This window comes from Marmota monax, unplaced genomic scaffold (assembly GCF_021218885.2).
Source record: "Marmota monax isolate L192 unplaced genomic scaffold, Marmota_monax_Labrador192_F-V1.1 WCK01_AAM20220418_F8-fsc00057, whole genome shotgun sequence".
In the NCBI taxonomy this organism is placed as follows: Eukaryota; Metazoa; Chordata; class Mammalia; order Rodentia; family Sciuridae; genus Marmota; species Marmota monax.
In genome coordinates, this window is record NW_026693933.1 from 3,098,308 (window position 1) to 3,120,855 (window position 22,548).

At 36.2% G+C, this 22,548-nt stretch overlaps 1 protein-coding gene across 2 annotated transcripts in view; it reads right to left on the minus strand.

Moving 5' to 3' along the window:
• Positions 1-22,548, minus strand: part of Ankmy2 (ankyrin repeat and MYND domain containing 2) — a 36,190-nt gene that overhangs the window by 13,195 nt on the left and 447 nt on the right. Inside the window, exons 1-5 of one of the 2 annotated variants that reach the window (XM_046463625.2) lie at positions 21,636-22,034; positions 15,818-15,882; positions 10,924-11,062; positions 8,990-9,088; positions 2,055-2,215 (exon numbers count right to left, since the gene is read on the minus strand). In XM_046463625.2, coding sequence (XP_046319581.1) covers positions 2,055-2,215; positions 8,990-9,088; positions 10,924-11,056 — 393 coding nt within the window. In that variant the 5' untranslated portion in view covers positions 11,057-11,062; positions 15,818-15,882; positions 21,636-22,034. Of the gene's footprint in view, positions 1-2,054; positions 2,216-8,989; positions 9,089-10,923; positions 11,063-15,817; positions 15,883-21,635; positions 22,035-22,548 lie in introns of those variants that run through there. The other variant, XM_046463624.2, reaches the window with a different exon arrangement.

Consider the following 22,548-nt stretch of genomic DNA (forward strand, 5'->3'; position numbering starts at 1 on the left):
TGCTACCTGAAACTATGTTCATGAATTTTGAATTCATTTTTTTAACTCCCCCTCCTTTTATTTCCAGTGCTAGAGATCAATCCTAGGGCCTCATGCAGACTAGACACACACTCTACCACTACAGATACAGCCCCAAATTTCATTTTTAAAATTGCTAAATCAACAATTTGGGGCTTGAATATCATCTTACTAAACAAAAACAGGATTGCTCTCTATATACCTCTCTCCTTTCCACGTAGAAACTTTGCTCAGTTCTGTTTTTCTGTGATTTATTTTTCTCTAGATAACCTTGATTTTCTGGGTATCAGCATAATTCCCCAAGTCCCTTTTGAAAATAAACACATCCTTATTACCATAGCAGCCACTTAACCTAGACACAAATGCAGCTATGTTACGTGCAAGGGAATGGAAAGGTAAGCTGCATACTGAAGAAATTTCTGTGCTTATTTTAAAAGCTATTTGACTTTAGACAGTGGTTGCCTGTTACGTTTTTTATAATACTCACTAGGAAGAACCAGGCTAGCTTGAAAAGAAATAAAATAATGAAAGTGGGCCACAATGAAAGCAACTGGCCAGCTTTATATCCAAAGTATGGATAAAAGAAAGATTTTCAAGTGAATAGATTGTTTATACCTACAAAAAAGCAAAGTCAGGTCTGAAGGACGTTACTCTGGTTATATAACAGTCTCCTTTTATAAGACTATGTGATACAAAAATATTATGTAGAATATTTCAGATTATATACCTTTGCAATTTATTACCTGTATAAATATGCCCTTTATCTAATTTACTCAAAATATATGCCTTTAAAGATATCTGAAAGTAGAATAATTCTTAGGATTTTTTTAAACCTGAGAGACCAGGTTCCATGTAAACATCAAAAATTATTCCAGAACCTTCTTGCAGTCTAATGGCATAGAAATGTAGATATAAAAGTCAGTAAATCCAGAGCTGGGGACATAACACAGTAGTAGACTGCTTATCTAGCATATGAGAGACTATGGCTTCCATCCCTAGTACTGATAAAAAAACAAGAGTTGGTGAGTCAGAAAAATACAGGAAACTTCTTCAAATCCACCTAAACTAGAATTCCCCGTAATACTCATGCCAAAGAGGAACAAAGGTATTATAAAACCACACACATTCTCTACAGTAAGAAATATGGTATCTATATGAAAAAACCTGTCTTCCAGCCCAGCCTGCAACACACCAGAGTGTCAAAGACAAAGAGGTGCTGCTATTCCCACGAGTTCTCTCTTCTAAATGTGTGCTGGGAGGGAAGGAGCCACTAACGCAAAAGAGGCAATTTTTTTTTTTTAAAGGGTAAATTCTAAGTACCATTTTCTTCATAATTTTTTATGCAACTTTTGTTGTTGTTTCTAAAATGACGAATCCAAAGAAAATAGCAGTGAAAATAGTGAGGAATGATTCTTAAAGCATCCTAGTTATGCGATTTGAACTTAAGTGTTGGTCTAAAAGTTGAACAATCTGCTTGATTTGACTGACTCCTGAAAAAACTATATTACTTAAAATCATCAAAGAATCATTGGCATGTTCATGCTTCCTAGAAAGATAATTAATAGCAGATGCCAACAGAACACTACTCGGAGCCTTTCTAACAGTCCTGCAAATCAGGCTCTGGGCACTCTGAGTGTTGGCTGCAAAAGGCTCAGAGTGGCCTCCTTCTTGTCCTCATTCAATGGGAGCCATCTCGCTTCTCTCTACCTGGGAGATTGTCTCTTCTCTCCAGAAATGAATACAAAAGCCTGACTCACTGGCCACTCTGGAGCCACACCTGCTGCAGAACACAATGGTGTGAAGCCGGCTTCATGTGGGCCCCACTCTTTGCTTGACCTTTCCTCCTGCTCCAACCTGTTGCTCCTACTATCTCTTGGGTTTCAACCGAATGCACTCCTTCAAGAAATCTAATGAACAAAGGGGCCTACTCCAAACTCCACATCTACAAAACTCAAACCCAGACCATTATGATCCCATATAATAAGAGCAGTTCAAACTCTGAAGCAATATTGAAATGAAAAGCAAATACAACCTACCTTGACAGGATGAAGATTTGTTGTGGTGATGATTTTGTGCAATGGGCCTGCCAACTTTGGAGGCAGTTTTGGCTCTTTATCCAGTCCCTGGGGTTTAGTGTAATAATCCAGTCTCTCTCGTGGAAAGAAATTGTTGATTATAGTCACACAATCATGTTGACCTTTTAATAGAAAAATAGAAAAATTGCATTTTTATCATTAAAAACAAGACATCATCTGGATTTTTTTTTTTTTTAACTATGTTGCTGCTTCCTTATAAAGTAACCATGCATCGGAAAAGGAGAGTATAGGAGGAAAAGGAGAGGTACATTATTTTAGAGAACATTTATAAGCATTCTAAAGTAAAGAAACAATCTTTTAAATGCACAGAATCCACAACATATCTGAAGATTATGTGGATTACAAAAAAGCAGTGTTCAAGTTATAAATGGCCCTGAAGTCTTTTGTAAAAATGGGTTGTAATCTAAATGTCTCTTCTTCAAACCGCTACACAAATGATAATCATGCTTCCCTAGTTATACTTAATTCAAATATATGCTATATAAGTATACTGTTATAATAGTAATAATTAATATTATTAAACTACCCCTCTCCCCCAATTTGAGAAAAGCATGGCCTCTTTGTGAAATGAATCAAAGAAAAAAAAATTATTATTTTTTTAAATTTTTGCTCCCAAAAGTTTGGTTTCTCATAAATCTCTAAGCCACTCCTCTGAGCCATCTCTAGCTTTAGAAATGGTTCTACAGAAGCAAAACCTTCCTATGGAGGTTGGTGGCCTCATAGTGTGCTCCTGCCACCTCCCCCTCCCGGGATCCCTCTCCACTACCTCTCTGGAGCTGGGAAGCGGCCACTCTGGGGAAGCAGGCAAAACCTACAGGGCATACTCCAGGGTGAAGGCTCTTCTGGGATCTCTGAAGGAGAAACCTCTTCCGCCTCTCTGCCTGGCGAGGGCAGAGGGACCAGTGGTGGAGAGTCCTGGGGAGAGTGCCCATCACTGCAGCTCTCGGAGGGTGATCTGTCCTGGGCAGACAGCGAGGCCCCTGCCCACGTGTGCACGGTCCTGGGAGCATCTGCTTGATCCTTTCGACAACAGGTGACCTGCAGGGGGATTGTACTGTGGGCCAACTGGACCCCTGGCACTTGAGGCTGGCAAGGGGCTCTGCTTGTCTCTGAGCATTTTTGGGAGAACGTGGGAGTGGAGCAGCCTCTTGGTGCCTCGGCTGGTAGGGTGACCTTGGGCCCAAAGGCATAGAGATTGTGGCACCTCCTCCACTGCTGCCCAACCCTCACAGCTTCACTGGACTGCCTAACAGACACAGAGCAGAGTACCCAGGGAGACCCAGCAACTCCAAGATTACGCAGTACTAGGACAGATGGCTTCTTGGAATGGCAGTGGACTAGTAACATTAACCATGACAACTAGGGCCACAATCAGAGCTGGAAAATAATGGCCCTTCAGCAGATTCTATTACAGTATATAGAGACTTTCAAGAACCACAGAAAGATACCAATTTTAAAGATTATTACACAAACTGAAAGAGGTAATCCTGTTGACTATTGAGAACTAAATCATTAATGCAGATGAAGGGGGCAAAGCATCTCAAGACAGAGAACAACTCAAAGATAAAAATTATTATGGAAGAGAGAAGCGAACTAAGAGATCCAAGAAATCTAATAGTAAAAAATCCCAGAGAGGAAAAAAAGAAATGGAGAAAGAATTAAGCAAATGACAAAAGAATAGGTCACCGATTTAGAAAGAGAAATTAGTGGTGATCACAACATCATTTTTTGGTATTCCATGCTACCATTAAATACCAAATCACCAGTTAGTTAACTAGTTTCTGTCTCTCTTTTTTCCTTTCCTTTGGGTGGGGAAGGGGCATTTTCTTTTCTCTTTCTCTCTCATTCTCTTTTCCCTTCCTCCCTTCTTTCCTTTTTCTTTCTCTCCCTTTCCTTATGTCAGAAAGCTCCACTGCCTACACCTTGAGAAGTCAAACAACAGCAGTCTATATTAAAAATCTGTAATGAGCCAAGGTGATGTCTAGGGAATGATCAAGTCTACCTCCAGGATCTTCAAGAAGAGAGAAAAATGATGTTCAATGAATTTTATCTCCTAAGGGAGGTGTGTTGTGGACAAGACAGCATCAAAAGCAGTACAGGTATCGTGTGAATTTACAACTTGTACTTGAAGAAACTAGAGAAGATGAGACAGACTGCACAAGCTTCCTTGAAATACAATCTACACTCACATTGAATAAAACATATATGTTCCTATTTTTTAAAAAAGTTGTTCCAAAATATCTCATTGAAATGATCAAACCAGATACTTTTATATCTGGTATTAATATAAAGGGGTCAGAGGAAAATATGGAATTAGTTTAAAACTGTACCTCCTCATCATGGAATTAGTTTAAAACTGTACCTCCCCCAACTAGTACAGTCAAAAAAAGCTGTTAGCTGTTGGACGTGGCTGTACATAAAAATATCTACTACATAACAATCACACTGTCATACGACTAGGATTTTTGTTTGTTTTTGTTTGGTACTGGGGATTGAATCAGGGGCACTCGACCACTGATTCACATCCTCAGCCCTATTTTGTGTTTTATTTAGGGACAGGATCTCACTGAGTTGCTTAGCGCCTTGCTTTTGCTGAGGCTGGCTTTGAACTCACTACCCTCCTGCCTCAGCCTCCTGAGCCTCTGGAATAACAGGCGTGCACCACCACACCCGGCTAAGATTAGGGGTTTAATATTATACCTTTATGAAAAGTAAAAAATAATATTACTTACTTTTTGTCAAAGTCAATGTTTTTAATTTTAGATAATGCTTAATGTGACATTTCGTTTTAACTAATCTAATGATTTACATTACAGTGATATATGTTTAAAGTTTATCTTTATAAATGTAATTTTTATTTGATAATGTGTTTTAATTTTTATAATTAGAATTATAAAATATTTAGTTTTGTTGGGTTTTAATTTACAAATTCTGAATACACAAATAAAAAGAATTATCAATATAGAGAATAAATGTTACAAGGGGGGAAAGTCAGCACATCATTTTGCTCTAGTATTACAATGACTAGACTTGAGTCTTGTAGCCCTCAAAAACTCACTGACATATTCTGGTAAAATTGCTTAGTTTCAAGGATGAACTAAACATTAAATATTCTTTCAGAAAGAGATGAAAAGTTTACAAAAGAAAATAAACTGAGTTCTTATTTGCAAAACTAGAAGTGATAAAATCAATAACAATATCATACTAAAAACATTCTCATGAAAACCAGGAAAAGGACATGCCAATTATCACTATTAGTACTTCTCTTTAGTTTGAAATTTGACAATAATTCAAATAGAAAATAAAATAGAATTGAATAGCTAAAAAATCCAAGAGACTAATAAAAATGACAAAAAAAAAAAAAAAAAAGGACTCAATAGCTTTTCTCTTTTTACACATAACAGGCTAGGAGAAGTGGAAGAGTGTTGAGGTGTAGTAAGAATTCTCCTTGCAATGGGGCAATAACTCCAAATTACTAAAGATACGAACTTTTTAAAAATGACTGTTATTAAGGAATCTATTAAATATTGTTGAGAGACCAAACAAGTTCTGCCCAAAAACCATATAAAGTCGTACTATGTGAATTGGATAGTAAGTTCTTATATCATACAGATGTTTATTCTCTGCATATACATAATGAAAATTACATAAAAGGGAATTTAACTTAAAACAAGATGGTATTTCAGTGCAGTGGGAAAAAGTTGGGTGGTTAATAAATGGTATTATCACAGCTATATACCTAGGAGAAAAGAAATTGTTAAAATAAATAAATAAACTTTAGAAGTACCAAAGCAAAACTCCTTAGGAAAAACAAAAATCCAAACAACATTTAGGAGACTGCCCGATCAAAGAAAATCTCTAACAAGAGAAGAAACATGGAATTTATAAAAATAAATAAGACTATTAAAAATAAACTCCCTGTGGCAAAGGTCCTCATAAGAATCAAAGGGGAAAAAAAATACTGGCATAAAATAATTTAAAGACATTTGGTCTTAGACAAGCAAAGCGGTTAACAACCGTAAAATACATGAAGCTTCTTGGTAGAAGAAAAGACAACACAAAAGAAAAACAATTAAAGAATATGAACAAACCACCCACAGAAGGGAAAATACAAATGATCAGAAACAACAGTTTAATTTCACTAAACGAAAACTTTCCCTTTATAAAGGGAAGGTAAATTCATGATATACCATCTTTTCAACTATCAGACTGGCAAAACTGAAAGAGTGATAACGTCCAGTTGAGGACACTAATGTGAAAGGATACTAATCCTTTTGGAAAACAATCTAGACTCACATTAAAATTAAAACTATATATCCTTTGCCTCAGCAATTTTACTTCTGAGAATAGGTATCTTATAGATACATAAAAATAAAAAATTATAACAAGGATGATTATTACATAGTTTCTAGGGAAGTGATTAAAAAAACTAAAATCTGTCAGCAAGGAAGAGCTAAATGAACTGGGAAGCATTTATATCAAGAAATGTTATATAGCTACTGAAATAACAATTGGTTTATACCTACTGAGTTGGGAGGAATTCCCATGGTACACTGATAAGTGAAGGAGACAAGTTGCAAGGAATGTTTACTGTATAGTTGATCACATTTTAAAAAAAATTTTGTACATGTATATGCACATGTATATGTACTGATCCATTTGAAGCAAACAAAAAGGGAAAAATAACTTATTTGTTTTGGACCTGGGCACTGAACCCAGGGACGCTTAACCACTGAGCCACATTCTTAGCACGTTTTATATTTTATTTAGATACAGGGTCTTGCTAAGTTGCTTAGAGCCTCACCAAGTTGCTAAAGCTGGCTTTGAACTTGTAATCCTCCTGCCTCAGCCTCCTGAACTGCTGGGATTACAGGCATGCACCATCACACTGGGAAGAATGACTGTTTTTCAAAGTCTTTTTATATGGAAAATTTATTCCAACTGAAAAAATATTCAGTCTGTGAAACTAGTCTAAGTAGATTAAAATGCATTTAAAATGCTATTCTTATTTTAGAATGTGACTGTGGACAATTTATGCTTTAGATTTTTGTTAACTTTGTAGTGTAAAGAAAAAAGAGCACATGTTAATGACTGAAAGAAAAGGCTCCTCCACTTCCAGGTCTACGAACTTGGGAAGGTTAACCTCTATCTGAGCTCTGTTTTGTTTCATCATGTACATAATGATCACTCATAGAGCTAAATAAAAGTTGGGACACATTCTAATTCCCCTGCTTCATTGCATATAAATCAGAAAACCGAGGCTCATTGGAAGTGACAGGATTTGGCCAGGATGCTAATAACAGCAGAAATGAACTAAAATATGTTTCCATGTCAGTAGTTCAGCGATTTTTCCCACTGCACTGACCCCATCAAAACTAACTTAGAGAAGAGTTGGAAGCAACCATGGGGTCCCCAATTGGGAGACAAAATATTTCTCTGAAGCTTGCACAGCAAGGCCATACATTTCTCAAATCCTTATGAAATTAAAATAAAATAAAATAGGGATACTTGTTTTTATAAAGCTGTCACAAGGCAACTAAATGAGTAACTGATTTAATCATTAAAAGTCTCTATATTTTAAGAAAATGTAATAACAAAATTTAACTAGATACTCAGTTACAGTTGTATACACCTGATTAATTCTCACTGAAGCTCAATTCAAACATAATTTCTCTCAAAACCCCCTTGGAATAAAACAGAATATCTCCTCCTTCTATGTACTTTTATGGAATTAAATTCTCCCTTGATGTAGCATTTCGCACTGCCATTGCTATTTGCCTTTAAATGCCATGAAAACATGACCAACCTCTATCTTGTTCACCACTATAACTGAACCACCTGAGAGTGATACTGTATATACAGGTTATAAACATTAAGAATTTTTTTTAAACGAATCATTGGTCACAAGGCCACTAAATAAATCAGATGTTTCTATCTTTGCTTTTTTTTGAATCAGAGGACTCTCTTAACTACCAGATCAATCAACGAGGCCAAAATACCAATGATCAAACATTCATTCTCATTTTGTCCTAAACGAAAACATTATATCAGGTAACAGGATTAACATGCCAAGAATCACTGGACACACAAAATAAACATTTGTAATTGATAAAGATGATAATGAAGCAGCTGCATATTATTATTAAACATTCCTTCCTAAAAAAGAATTGCATCACTAATGTAATTATTAATAGAAACTGATACTATTTGTTTAGTGCTACATGTAAGGTCCTTTCAGTCTATCATCTCTTATAATCCTTAAAATGACCCTGTAACTATTTTACAATGAGGAAACTGAAAGAATTATTAAATGCCTTGTAATTAAATGGCACAGCCAGAATTTCACTTTAGAATTGCTGACTTCACAGTTTATAGTCTTAAATATTGTCAAACTACTTCCATTAGAGAAATAAAACATACTACTTCAAAGCACTTGGCTATAATTAAAATGGCCCTACTATTCTTTGTATCTCACAAAATGGAAATTCAATATATGCCTTCATTTTCCCCAAATATCACTAGTTATTTTAATATGCTAAAAGAGAGTGGACTGTGAACATTTTGTCTCTCTTTTTTTTAATCCAATACTTGGGATTGAACCCAGGGGCACTCAATCACTGAGTTACATCCCCAGCCCTATTTTGTATTGTATTTAGAGACAGGGTCTCACTGAGTTGCTTCACGCCCAGCTGTTGCTGAGGCTGGCTTTGAACTCGAGATCCTCCTGTCTCCAGTCTCCAGAGCTGCTGGGATAATAGGCTACATTTTCTTTTAAAAAATAACAACAAAATTTTCATTCTGAAAAGCAAAGTGGTATTTTTTCCCAGAAGGGAAACTTTGAGAATAATCTAATGGAAAACTATAGCAAAACTCACCCACAAAAGCTGCCATCTGAGCTGCTGTTCTCCCTACAGAGTTGACAACATCTGTCTCTGCACCAGCCTCCAACATTACCCATGTGATGTCTTTGTTTCCTAGTGTTAAAGGGAATACATTTGTTAATATAAGGAATATACAATGTAAACACCTTCAAAATTCTCTTGTATCTCTTCTTCCTCCCCCATTTACTTTTAGCTTTCCATCATGGGAACATTGTCGTGTTTTTCAAAATATGAATCATAATTATAAAAAAAATAAAATTCTACAGGATCTATTTAAAAATTAACCAAATTTTCTGGAAAAAAAAATCAGGCAATAAAAAAAAGGAATGGCATGGGATTGACTATCACATTTAAAAATAATTGAAATATGTTCTCCTAATGATAATCCTCAATATAAAATCAAAACAAACATACAAAAGTATCAAAAACAACAACAGGGATCTGGGGTTGTGGCTCGGTGATAAAGCACTTGCCTAGCATGTGTGAGGCACTGGGTTCGATTCTCAGCACCACATAAAAATAAATAAAATAAAGGTCCATTGACAATTTTTAAAAAACAAAACAAACAACAACAATAAAAACCAGAAGAGAAAAAATGAACAGGAATCCTCCTTTAATATCCACTAACTCTTTCTAACCCTCACAACTAAAGGCTCTGGAATAACTATTAACAACTTAGGATCTATCTTTCTAGATGTTTTTCTATCTAAACATCTATAGTTGTTTTCACTAATGGAATCATTATAGATGCTTTGCCAATAAAAACTATAGTTAATGAATATTATTTTCCGTCCATTCTTCCAAATTTGAACCACCATTTCCTGAGGAACAGTTCCTGGAAAATATGGATGGATTGAAGGTTAGGCATATTTTAAATGCATTTTGCCAGGCTTGGCTTCTAGGAAGGTTGGACTACAATGTACTCACCAACACAATGCAAAAAGTTCCTGGGCATTATCTTTAACCTTTGCCAATATAATAAGCATAAAATTAGGATTCATTTGATTATTATTGAAAATGTTTTGTATGTTGATAAAATATTTCTTTTGTTCTTTGGTAATATAGTACTTGTTTTTTTCTAGTGGATATATAAGAATTGTTTATATACAAATATAGCAATATAACCATTTAAACTATATAATAAATATTTTCCTCCATTTTCCATTTCTATTTTATTTATTTATTAATGTGGTGCTGAGGATCAAACTCAGTTCTCACACACGGTAGGCAAGCGCTCTAACACCAAGCCACAACCCCAGCCCTTTCATTTGTATTTTAACTCTTTTTATGGTATATATCATGGTATATATGCCAATGTTTAAATTTAATAAATTAGACAATATTGTCCTTTTGGGGCTTATAAATGCATTTGTGTTCCAAGATTATAAAAACACAGATTACTGTTTTTAAAATGAGATTATTATATCTGTATTTTCTTAAAACAACTGCAATAATCACAGATAACCTCACTTAATTTTACATCATATTTCTCAACTGACTTTATTCAGCAAAGAATAAATATCATAAATAAGTTTCTAAATGGGTGATCATGTTAAAATTGCAGTGAGACAAATTGCCCTATCATAGCAGCTACCGGATCAAGAGAACCAAGAAGTGTTTGCTTCAAAATATCAAGAAACAGAACAAAGTAACTAACGTAACAAACCTAGCTTCTCAATTACACCAAATTATATTGTCAACATAAAGAACCAATTGATTTGAGTCTCTAAAGAAACAGATTGCCAATTTAGGTATATAATTAAGTTCATACTTTATAACTTTTCAAAACCAATTCCTACCACTCCATCCCATCAAAATTGATCTTAAAATTACTAAAATAAAAATGCATTTGAATTTCAAATACCTATTCATTTAAAACAAACTTGTAAAGGTATCTAATATTAATAGAGCAAGGGCTCAGACTTCACCAGAAAGTGCAGCAAACATGAGGGCCGTGTATCCATGTTCATGTTGATGACAATTCACATCAGCTCCGTGTCGCAAAAGTAACTTGCACATGTCGAGTTTTCCTTTATATGCTGCATGCATGAGAGGAGTCATTCCATTCTTCAACCAAAAGGAAAAATGTATTAATTTTACATATTTACATTTTCCTTACCATGAATATAAAATAAACATGAATTAATAAAAGCATGTTAAAGCCTGCAAACTATTTTTTATTTTTTCTAGTTCATTATATGCAAACTATTTTTATATTCATTTTGAGATTTTTTTTTTTTATACATCAACATACAGATTTGGAAAGGATGTGTTTCATTCTTTGAAACATGGGGGGGGGGGGGCAAAAACAAGTACACAGATTTCCAATGTTCTCATCTCTACCATACATACTTAGCTCCTGGGGAACATATAACCTCATAATATCAAACTAAAGAAAAACCTTGAAGCAAATGAAACCCATCAAAAGGAAAGTTGAATAAAGTACAGCATATTCTTAACAGTGGATATTATTAAGCTATCAAATAAACTAATTCATCTGTACCTACTGAATTGGAAAAGTTTGAATGACTGCCAATGAGAAAAAGAAGGTGTAGCAAATGTTTATTAGAGTGATATCATTTCGAAAAACAAATATACCCAAATCACATAGTTTAATCACATTATGATATCACATGTTTTATACGCACATACACACACACACACACACACACAGAGCTGGTTGGTAGTATTCATACTGGACTATACTGTTTGGTCTCCAAATATTTTGTGCATATTCAATGAAACAGTCATCTTTATGTGTATTGTGCTCCTAATATTATTTGATGAATAAATTAATGAGCTATTTTCTATGAGTGAATTTTCTCCAAACTAAACTCTATATGCTGGAATGCCAAAGTGGTTTAGGATAAAAACCTTCTTAGCTATACAATCCCTTACTATTGTAATCTTAGAATGCTAACATAATTTGAGTTGTTCTTGACGATTTCAAACATCCCCGCCCACCTCCACCCTCATATTGAGGACTGAAACCAGGAGGCTCTACTACTAAGCTACATCTCTAGCCTTTTTAAAAAAATATTTACATGTCTCACGAAGTTGCCCAGGTTGTCCTCCTCCTGCCTCATCCTCCTGAGTAGCAGGAATTACAGGCTTGTTCCAGCATGCCTGGCCAGACTATTATTCTTGTTAACACAATGCCATACTGTTCTTAAAAAGGTTGCTGACAGAAGGATAGGACCTTTCAGGTGGTTGCACAAGAGGAAACTCAGTGGGAGTAATCTGTGTTTCTTGGGTGTAAGAATGGAAAAATAAGGAAATGATAACTTAAGACATCCTTAATTGAGTGTTTTTACAGGAATGCAGTGGGCAGGTTAGTGCGGCACTCATTGTACACATGTACATAGGCCACCAGTGGAGTGCTTTAGGGAAAGGGAATGAACTGCATAGTCATTAGCCTCTGAATAAGGCAAAGAACATAGGGTGACTGCCCTAATGGATGATGAAACCTGTACATAAAAGGATAGTGTGTGGAGCAGGCTGGAAGGACTTAACCATGGTGGTAACAATGAAGCAATCAGGTATTTCTTTCACAAATTTTTAGGACTCAGGCTTCAATCAGGGAGTTTAACATTTTCTATTCATCCAGAACAGTGGGCAGCCAAAGGGTGCCTGTTTTCTTGCCTGTGCTTTAACTCTATGTTAATGAGTTCTGCCCATTGATCTGTCTACCTCTCTTTGTTTCCCACTACTCCTTTTCCATTCATTTTCAAATTTCTCTTTTTTCTTCTCTCTTGTTATTTCTCATTTACTAGCTATCACCATAGCAGGAATTGTATTCTAGAGTCAATCAACCAATGAGTGATCTTCTTTCCAAAATGTAAAGTTATCTCAATTACATCATTTGCAGGGCAATCTCTGAACCTGATGTTTTCTTGTGTCAATAATGTAGTGTGTATTTTTTGCCATATCAATTCAGTGGTGTGCTGAATATTTCTAGGGATTAGAAACCAAACCCACAGTAACAACTTTAGCTTTCAAAGAATTGGGTAGCACACATATTTCCTCATCTCTTAGTTCAATTTTGCAATATACAAATTTAAAACAGTATAAAGGAAATTATAAAATTTGAGGGCAATGTTACTGTGTATCACCTTGGTTCTAGTACCATTTATGGAAATATTTAAATGGACCACAAAAAAGAAATGATGTTAACAAGTTTTGATGTTCCAAGAGATATAAAGCCACCATACTATAAATTTTCTAGTCTTTCAAGTATTTTTTTTTAAGAGAGAGAGAGAGAATTTTTTAATATTTATTTTTTAATTTTCGGCAGACACAACATCTTTGTTTTCGTATGTGGTGCTGGGGATCGAACCTGGGCCAGATGCATGCCAGGCGAGCACACAGCTTGAGCCATATCCCCAGCCCCCTTTCAAGTATTTTTATACTGCCGCAGTCTGGCTGGGGACAAATTAACCGAACCACCACAAAGCCTTGTAGGTTCAAACAGCAACTCTTTATTCCCGAACTCTCACCGGTACTCTACACACACTTCCCAGGAACACACTGCCTCCACCGGGCTCCACACGCCAATTCTCAGAACCCTGAGAGAACTCAAAGGGAACTCCCAAGTAGCAGGCGCCTGAGGCAGCAGGATCCGCCCTAATCCCAGAGCCACCCTATTCCCTGAGGATCTGCCATAATCCCCGAGCTGCCCTAATCCCAGAGCAGGGTCACTTTTCAACCATTCCCTCTAGCAAAATGCCAGGCGTCATTCCGACTAAACTGTGGCTCTCAACATTATACTATTTCAGGGTAAATATCAAGAAAAGGAAATGAATAATTCAAAACAAAACAGCTAATCTTCAAGAAAAATAATATTCCCATGTTTAAAATAAATTTGGTAAATTAATATGCTATGCTCCCGTTATAAATATAGAATAACTTAGTATGAGGAAGAAAATTAAAATATTGAATGTTCATCTCTGCTCAAATTAGGAAAGTAGTGAAGTTTCATAAAATGTTATCATAGTGTTAAATGTAATGCATCAATTCTATGAAATATTTTGTTTTTATATTAAATCTATGAAATTGAGTTTCCATTTCTGCCTTTTTTAATATTTCTAAAATCTAGAGAGTTTTTAAATCTATGGCACCTTAGATCCAATGAAAGATCAGAATGAAACTTCTCACCTCCTTGTCTTTTCTCAAAGACAAACTAGAAATATCCATTTAATTGAATTATATGAAAAAAAAAGCCTTTACAATTCTTTAAATACAATGACTTTAAAAATGATTGATATTCATCTTACACAATTCTTAAATCAAAGAATTCATCAATATTAGGCTAGTATGCTGTACATCTGTAGGAACTCTAATTTCTTCATATCTTCAATGATATTCATTATTACCTACTTTTTAAAATTAGAACTATCCCAAGTAAATATGAAGTAGTATCTCATTGTGGCTTTGATTTGCATTTCCCTGGTAGCTAATGATATTGGGCATTTTTTCATATGTATATTGATCATTGATCTATTTTATGTGGAACAAAGGAATTTCTTAATAAAGTTATATGTACCTTAATAATTAATTTATAGATGTTTTTAAAGTATGTTCTTGCTGTAAGTCCCTCATTACATATACTTTGTAAAAATTTTTTCCTATTCTATAGGCTCTATTTTCATTTTCTTAATGGTGTGCCTTGAAACACAAAAGGTTTTATTTTGGTGACTTCCAATTTATCTAGACTTCATTTTGTGGCTTGGCTTTACTGCTTTTTAAAATTTTATTGTATTTAATTTTATTTTTCCTAACTCATTTCTCCTACTTTGTGCCTTACTCTTTTTATATAATTTCATGAACTGAAAACTTACAACACCACAAAGATTGAAAGTACAATGATAGCTTGGCATGGTGGCACACTCCTGTAATTCCAGCGTCTCAGGAGGCTAAGGCAGGAAGATCTTAAGTACAAAGCCAGCCTTAGCAACCAAGTGGGGTCCTAAGCAACTTAGTGAGACCATGTCTCAAACTTTAAAAAAATAAAATAAAAAGGGCTGGGGATATGACTCAGTGGTAAAAAGTACCCATGTAAAACAGGCAGTGATAAATGCACATCATTTCTTCTAAATATCACTTTGGCTACCTAAACAGCTTTTGATAAATGTTGTATTTTTAATTCAAAAGACAATTTCTATTCTACTTATTCATTAATCTAAGAATTAATGAATTATTATTATTATTATTATTATTATTATTATTATTATTATTTTTGGTACCAGGAATTGAACCCAGAGCCACATCCCCAGCATTTTTTATTTTTTGAGACAGGATCTTGCTAAATTGCTTAGGGCCTTGCTAAGTTGCTGAGGCTGGCTTGGAACTTGCTATCCTCCTACCTCAGCCTCCCTTGTTGCTGGGATTACTGGCATGCATACCACCACTAGCCTGGTGCTAAAAAATTATTTAGAGTTCACATATTCCCAGATATATGCTTTATTATTTTGATTACATTTTTATTTTTCATCTATCACACACTGCATTTGGTGAACTTGTTTGATATCAGCTAGAATTTCCTTTACAAAATAGTATAACACCTAATTCATTAATATATAAAAGATCTTGTTTCTTATACTTGACCAAAGAACAATATGACTTGGGCTTAATTTGTACTTATTTGATTACTAACAAGATTATACACGTTTCAGATGCATGTCTTTTGTGACTTGCCTGTTTACATTGATTTGGAGAGTGTCAGCATAATTTGAACACAAATACTAGAAAACTTTTACTGACAGATTATATGTGTCATACATTCACACAGGAAATAAAACACTTTATTAATATTTTTCATTTTACCTCATCCAAACAGTTAACACGAACATTCTTACTGGATAAAAGTGTTCCAGCTTCTTGGACAGTACCTGAAAAAAAGTTGAAAACTAAGATTATTTACCACTAGAATTAAACATATCAAAATAATAAACTTTAAAGGATTATCTGTAAAACTAAGACCAGTCAGCCCTTGGGTTGCAAGAAAATAAGGCATCCAATCACATAATGTTTATTCACAAAGTAGAGAGAAATAGATTTATAGAAACTAAAATAGGTTATCTTGTTTTTACTTTAACTGACCTTAAACTATGTTAAATTAGCCACATTTTCATTTTGGCTACAATATAATAACCAAAAAGTGGGCTGGGGATGTGGCTCAAGCGGTAGCGCGCTCGCCTGGCATGCGTGCGGCCCGGGTTTGATCCTCAGCACCACATACAAACAAAGATGTTGTGTCCACCGAAAACTGAAAAATAAATATTAAAAATTCTCTCTCTGTCTAAAAATAATAATAATAATAATAACCACAAAGCATAAGATTTAATACTGAAACAAATCTTAAAGGGCATCTGATCCAAATCACCATCTACAGTTTAAATTCTAGTCAGTGTAATACTTGGAATTCAAAACGCAGTCAGTATTTATATAATTTGTCAGCACTAGGTCTTGTGAATTAATGCATGTTTATAATGGAATGCTTGGTTTGGAAATGCTTAGGTGAAACTAAACTGTAAAATCTGGTGCCCGGTGAAAATGTTCTATGGTCAATATTCAAACCAGCATGCTAAAAATGATCAAATTTAAACTTGAAGGTCAGTCCTCAGTGAATTTGGAAACCAACTGAAATTGGGCCATGATTATCAGGTTTTTCCAGTCTTCTGTAAGGCATAATGGCAGAATCAAGTGACTTCAGGAGACAATGTTGAGATTATCATCATTAATACAAGACATGTTCTGCCAAATAATTTCTGGTTTGACTGGGAAGAGAACAAAGAAATTGATGTTCTCAGGGAGAAAGGATAAGATGAGCCTCTTTTCTAAAAGAACATTATAAAGAATAGTATCATCCCCCAACCAGGTTATCTCTGCTTTTCAGAATTTCAGAATTACTGTTCGAGAATATACTAAATTCTGCTAGCCTTCCAGAATAAAGGTGGAATACAGAATGAAGATCAGTATGTTCTTTCTCCCCAACCTGCCCCTTAGACAAGTCCTTGAGTGTTGCACTCCAACAGAGGAACAGAAATGTCCCCTCCATATACAGAGGCATGTCTCTGTTGGGAAAATGTCAAGAGAATGATCTACATGTCCCTGGAGTATGACAGCAGCTATTTTTGTAAAGAGTGCATTTTCCTGACCCTGAACTCCAACTAAAGTCAGTTGGTATCATTAGCTGAATGCCTTAAAAAAAAAAAAAAAGGCAGGGGGTAGAATGGGGATGGGGAGATTTGAGTTTGTAAGCAAATTCTACATTAACCTTATCCATACCTGTGGCTTCTTGTCAGAGACTTTCTCAAAGAACTCTAGAGAAGAATTAAAACTGAACAAAAACTCCTGCATCCCATTTTCACTTAAAGATGTTTCACATTCTCCATTGCGAACTAACTGCAGTTGCTTTCTTTCTGGCCAGGATATGTACGAACACTACAGGGATTGTGAGCATGTCAAAGCCTGCTACATGTCAAGGTGAGGATGGGGATTACGATCAAAAACATTTGGTTCTCACTAGCAAACAGTCTGCTAATTCTATAAAATGTTTGCCCAGTAGCCAACAATCTGAGTTAATCTGTTTGGTCAAGGAAATTTTTTTTTTTTTTAAGTGTAAAAAAAGCAAATCTGTAATGAAGCAAAGCAAAGCAAGCTGTAATGAAGGGAAAAACAAAACAAAAACAAAAAAATGAACCGTTCTCTCCTGCTAAACTCTTACTCAGTTGTCTCAATATTTCACTTCTGTCACCAAATTTCCAAATGTATAAAGGTTTTCCCCACAAACCAAGCAATTCTCAGCCGACACCAATGGGGTGTCCTCCTCAGTTCCTAGGATGGCTCAAAGAACTCAGGGAAAACCATTTACTAACATTTCCCTATTAATTTTAAAGGACATTTCAAAGGATATAGCTGAAAAGCTCAGTGGAAGAGACACACAGGGCAAGTGTATTGTCTTTAAAGAAAAGGGGGACTTGGGAGGCTGACGGAGGATCCCAAGTTTGAAGCCAGGCCCAGCAACTCAGTGAGACATGGTCTCAAAGAAAAAAAACAAAACAAAACAGGGCTGCAGTGATAAAGTGTTCCCTGGGTTCAATCCCCAGAACGGTCATCTTCTGAAAAAAAAAAAAGGGGGAACAGTAAAACACCATGTCCCTGAATGCCTCCTTCATGTTCCCCAAAACCTAGCCAAGTTAAAGGTAAAATGAGAGCATGCCTGGGCCAAAATGTCCAGCTATATATTATCTTGAAGGACACTGACTTTCTCATGCACACTAGGGGCAAGTTAGTGCTCTCTGCTGAAAGCTACCTTCTTGCACGCCAGGAAAATACTCCTAGGGCTGCTTGTCACATAAGCAAACTAAGCAAGCCAATGCTGATGTCACTGCTTCTGTAACTTAACACATAAAACCCCTGTCAGTGGCGACTAGTGCAGAACTGAGGGCACTGTGGTAAGGATATGTGTCATTCACCTAGCCAGCCACCATGGGACAAAATCCATGAGGAACAGAGACACTACTTGGTGAAGCACTTTGAAGGATGGGAGTAGAACTGTCATTGATTTAAGTTTTTCCCAATAAGTCATACGTCTCCCATACCATCTCTGGGCACTTTCTTTGGTCTTTTAGCAACCTTACCATTGGACTGGCACAACTGGGCTGTGGATGTGACAGTAAGGTATATGGGAAGGGGGACACAACCTTCTTTGGGTGTTCCAACTAGCAGTAATTTGGATACTCTCTGAATCTCATAGTTCAAGAATACGTAGGGAGGCTTCAATACAGACATAATCTATTATTAACTCAATCTTCATCGCGTCTGTCCTTCCTGGAGGATGGCAAGAGATTCTAATTATGACTTGGGCTCTAGTAACCAGCCCCATTCTGAAGCTATCTAAGAGCCCACCAAGAGGCAACTTATTATAAAATTATAACAAAATACACTCCTGTGACCCCAGGTATTCCAAGGCATTAGCAACTGTTTTCAGTAACCAGGGTCAAAGACCAAATGTTAGAGCAAAAGATGCACGTAGCACTCTTGTTTAGGAGTTTATGAAGGTTTTAGGAATTGTGTCAGGAACTGGGGGCAGAGAGCAAACACATATTTATTTTATCACAAATGTGTGTGCATGCACACACGTGAAAACACATACTCACACAGACCACTCAATAGGTTATGGTTAGCCTTTTGAAATGCAAGGACCAGGATGAGAAAAATTCTGAAACAGTGTGGGCTTCTATGGAATTAAAACAGGTTTTAGAAAATGGATGAGCAACAATATCAATTAAAAAAACCTTGTGTTGGCTTTTAATTTAGTGTTCCTAATTTAATGATATTAGGAAGAAAACATAAACAGTCCAGAATAGCATAGAAATGAGAAACATGGCTCATTTTGAGGTTTTACTTTATTCTTTCCTTACCACCCATAGTACATCTCAAACAATATCTTGCAGTGAAGTTTAAAAGATAAACTGTGATAGTCTGAGTCAGAAATGTGTTAAATATGATTTAACAAATTCTTAAGGTAAGGATGCATCACTGAAAGGAAACACGATATCAGCCAAATTTTACCTTCTTTGGAGAAAAAAAAAATTAACAGATCCAATTTCTTTTGCTATTTTAAATAAATATTGACTTTTGTGTCTAAAAAATTAACAGATCTAAACTAATGAAAGTAATACTAATAATTTGTTTCCTTCTGAGGACTTTTCTGGGTTGCTCAAAACAGAGAAAAGAATACAAAACAACCTGATTCATTAAGGTGAAACTGATCAGTTTATCTGAATAAACCAGCATTTCAGCAGGGAAAAGATGGTGCAAGGAGTGACATTCTCTGTTATTATCTTCTCTTCCTCCACACTACTGCCCTTTTAGGACTACTATGAAATCCAACATGACCTACAAAACCCTCAGCTTCCCCATATACAAAGCAAAGACAGTAGTATCCATCCCATAGGATTCTTAAGAGGACTAAGGATTTGCCCTATATGGGTGCACTGTAAGCCTTTGTTACATATTAGACATTCTTTTTATTTCATATTCAGAGCAGCACAATATAACTTGTTGTTACATTTCTAATATCCAGATAAGAGTCCGTAGGTCATTACTGAAGATCATCAGATACAGCTAAAGCAAACAGGGAGAAACAAACTTGTGACATTCTGTTTCCAGCAGTTCATCAGAAAATCATGAGATTCAGGCATGTATAGGTTTGTCTTTTTGCAGTGCTGAGGATTGAAAGCAGGCCTCACACATGCTGGCTATTCACTCTACCACTAAGCTACACCCTCAGCCACTAGGTATGTATATATCTGAATAATTATTTTAGTGGAATCCCCAAAAATGGACATTGGAAGGAATCTGTACCCGAGGTATGGAAATCATTTGGCTTGTTAGTTGGTATAAGGTATAAAAAAAAAGTTATATGAAAACATTTAAAGTGCCTTAATTTAAAAACATAGACATAGACTTTTATATAATTACAGATATAAAGCTAAAAATATATTTCTGTAGAGTATCACATGCATTTAAAATAGTGGATTTGTGTGAAGTTTCTAAAAGTTCTCCTACTTCATTTTCATCGTCTATGAAGAAGAAATTAACATATTTACCATAGCAACAGATAACAGTGCTTTATAAGTGCTTTACCTATACAAACTCATTTCATCCTAACAATAATGCTGTGAGGGAGGTACTATTATTTCCATTATTCACATGGAAAAGGTGAAATTCAGGAAAAATAATTTTCACAATGCCACATCAGTAATAAATGATTGAGATAAGATTCAAAACCAGACCACATGGCTAACCACCACCCCATAAGGAATCTTATAACATAATAATATAACAAAATAATCTCTAGCTCATCAAAATTAAATGCATTAATACATGCATAGTGGTTAAAATTGTGCCTTGCTTGTAATAACATACTGGCTATAGTTGTTATCGTCTCATATCTCCCATTACCCATATTGAGAGGGCAATGATGAGGGCAATGATTGCCCACAGACCTTGATTTATGAACAATATCACCTACTAAATCCACTTCAGTTCTTTTCTCATTGATATGGGCCAATAAAAGTGATGAAACATAGCATCCTGCACTCATGCAACTTGATCCATGATGTGAATCCATAAACACCACAGCACTAAGAAGAGCAAATGTTCATCAATTCTGTTTTGTATAATCTTTGGAATAAAAACTGGTGGACCTCTTAGAATTTATCTGGGAATGCCCACCTCCTCTTTCAGAGACCTAGTTTATAAAACTGCTCACTGGTTTTCACTTTTAACAGTATATGTGATAGTTCTGGCCTGTTCAAAATCAGGATTCTCATCCTTGGCGGGCTGCGAGTTGATCTTTTGTCCCTTTTTGCCCAGCAAAAAACAGCAGGTACACAAGTGGAATTCATATGTTTTATGAAATGAATCTCTGAGACACCAAAGACAGGGAGAGATTATTCACAGACAGAACAGAAAGACTGTAATGCCAAATAGGTCATCTAGAACTGTGCAGTACAAACAATGACAACCCAACCCAAAGTCCCACAATTCTGGCAAAGAACACAAGGTAAATTTAGCTGCAAATGACTTTGAAATGTTGAGATAAAATCAAATGGGCTTAGCCCATCATCACCTGTTGAGTTCAAATTCTTTTTTCCCCCTCCTTTACATCTGGGCTTTCCTTGTTGTTCTGAAGAATAAATTGGCCTTATTCTCGCTACTTAGAAGAAGGGATCCTGGGAGCCAGCCTTATGATGCAATTCTGGGCCTTTCTGCCATTTGAGGGAAGACGTGGCTTTCTAATTCTTGAATTTAAAACCACATTAATCATGTCGACAGTCCCACGCATCCTCGTCCCAGCGCCTTGACAGTGCAGGAAAGGCATGCGGTCATGCGGTCACCTGCCAGGTAACGAGATTCAGCAGAGAACTCCTCTGGGACGTCCACTTCTGGGACTGAGGGCAAAACATGGCTTCTGGCTCGTCCCAGTGGCTTCCTTTCTACAAACCCGAGCAGCGGAAGTGGAACACGCTCAGGGAGGGTGGAAGGGAAAGCGCTGAGGAGCGGGGTTAGAAGATCCCAGCAGTGTTAACACTGGCAAAGGGGTGGATGTGGACGTCTTGCCAATTTTCTCGCCTCTCTGCAGAAACCTGCGGCGACCAGGGCTTCTGGAAGCCCTGAATGCAGGGAACCTCAATGCGGCAAATTATGGACCTAGTTCTAAGCCCTTATAAGCACCCCGCTCTGTGCGAGCTCCCACCACCCTCAAAGCGAGGGCGGGGACTAGCAAGGGATCCAGATAATTCGGCCTCCGGAAGTCGAAAGGGCCCTTTAGATACCCGCCTAATAACCTGGAACTAACAGGCCACTGTCGCCAAGACGAACTGTGGTTAAAATCACCTGGGAGTTTTGAAGAACATGCACGCTAGGGCACTCGCCCTGGGGATGCTTCATTATAGTCTATGGTGGGCAGTGGAAATCCGTACGTTTCCAAAGCTGATTTTAGAGGACGCTCCTCTGCAGAGCTCCATACCTGTAACAGCAGT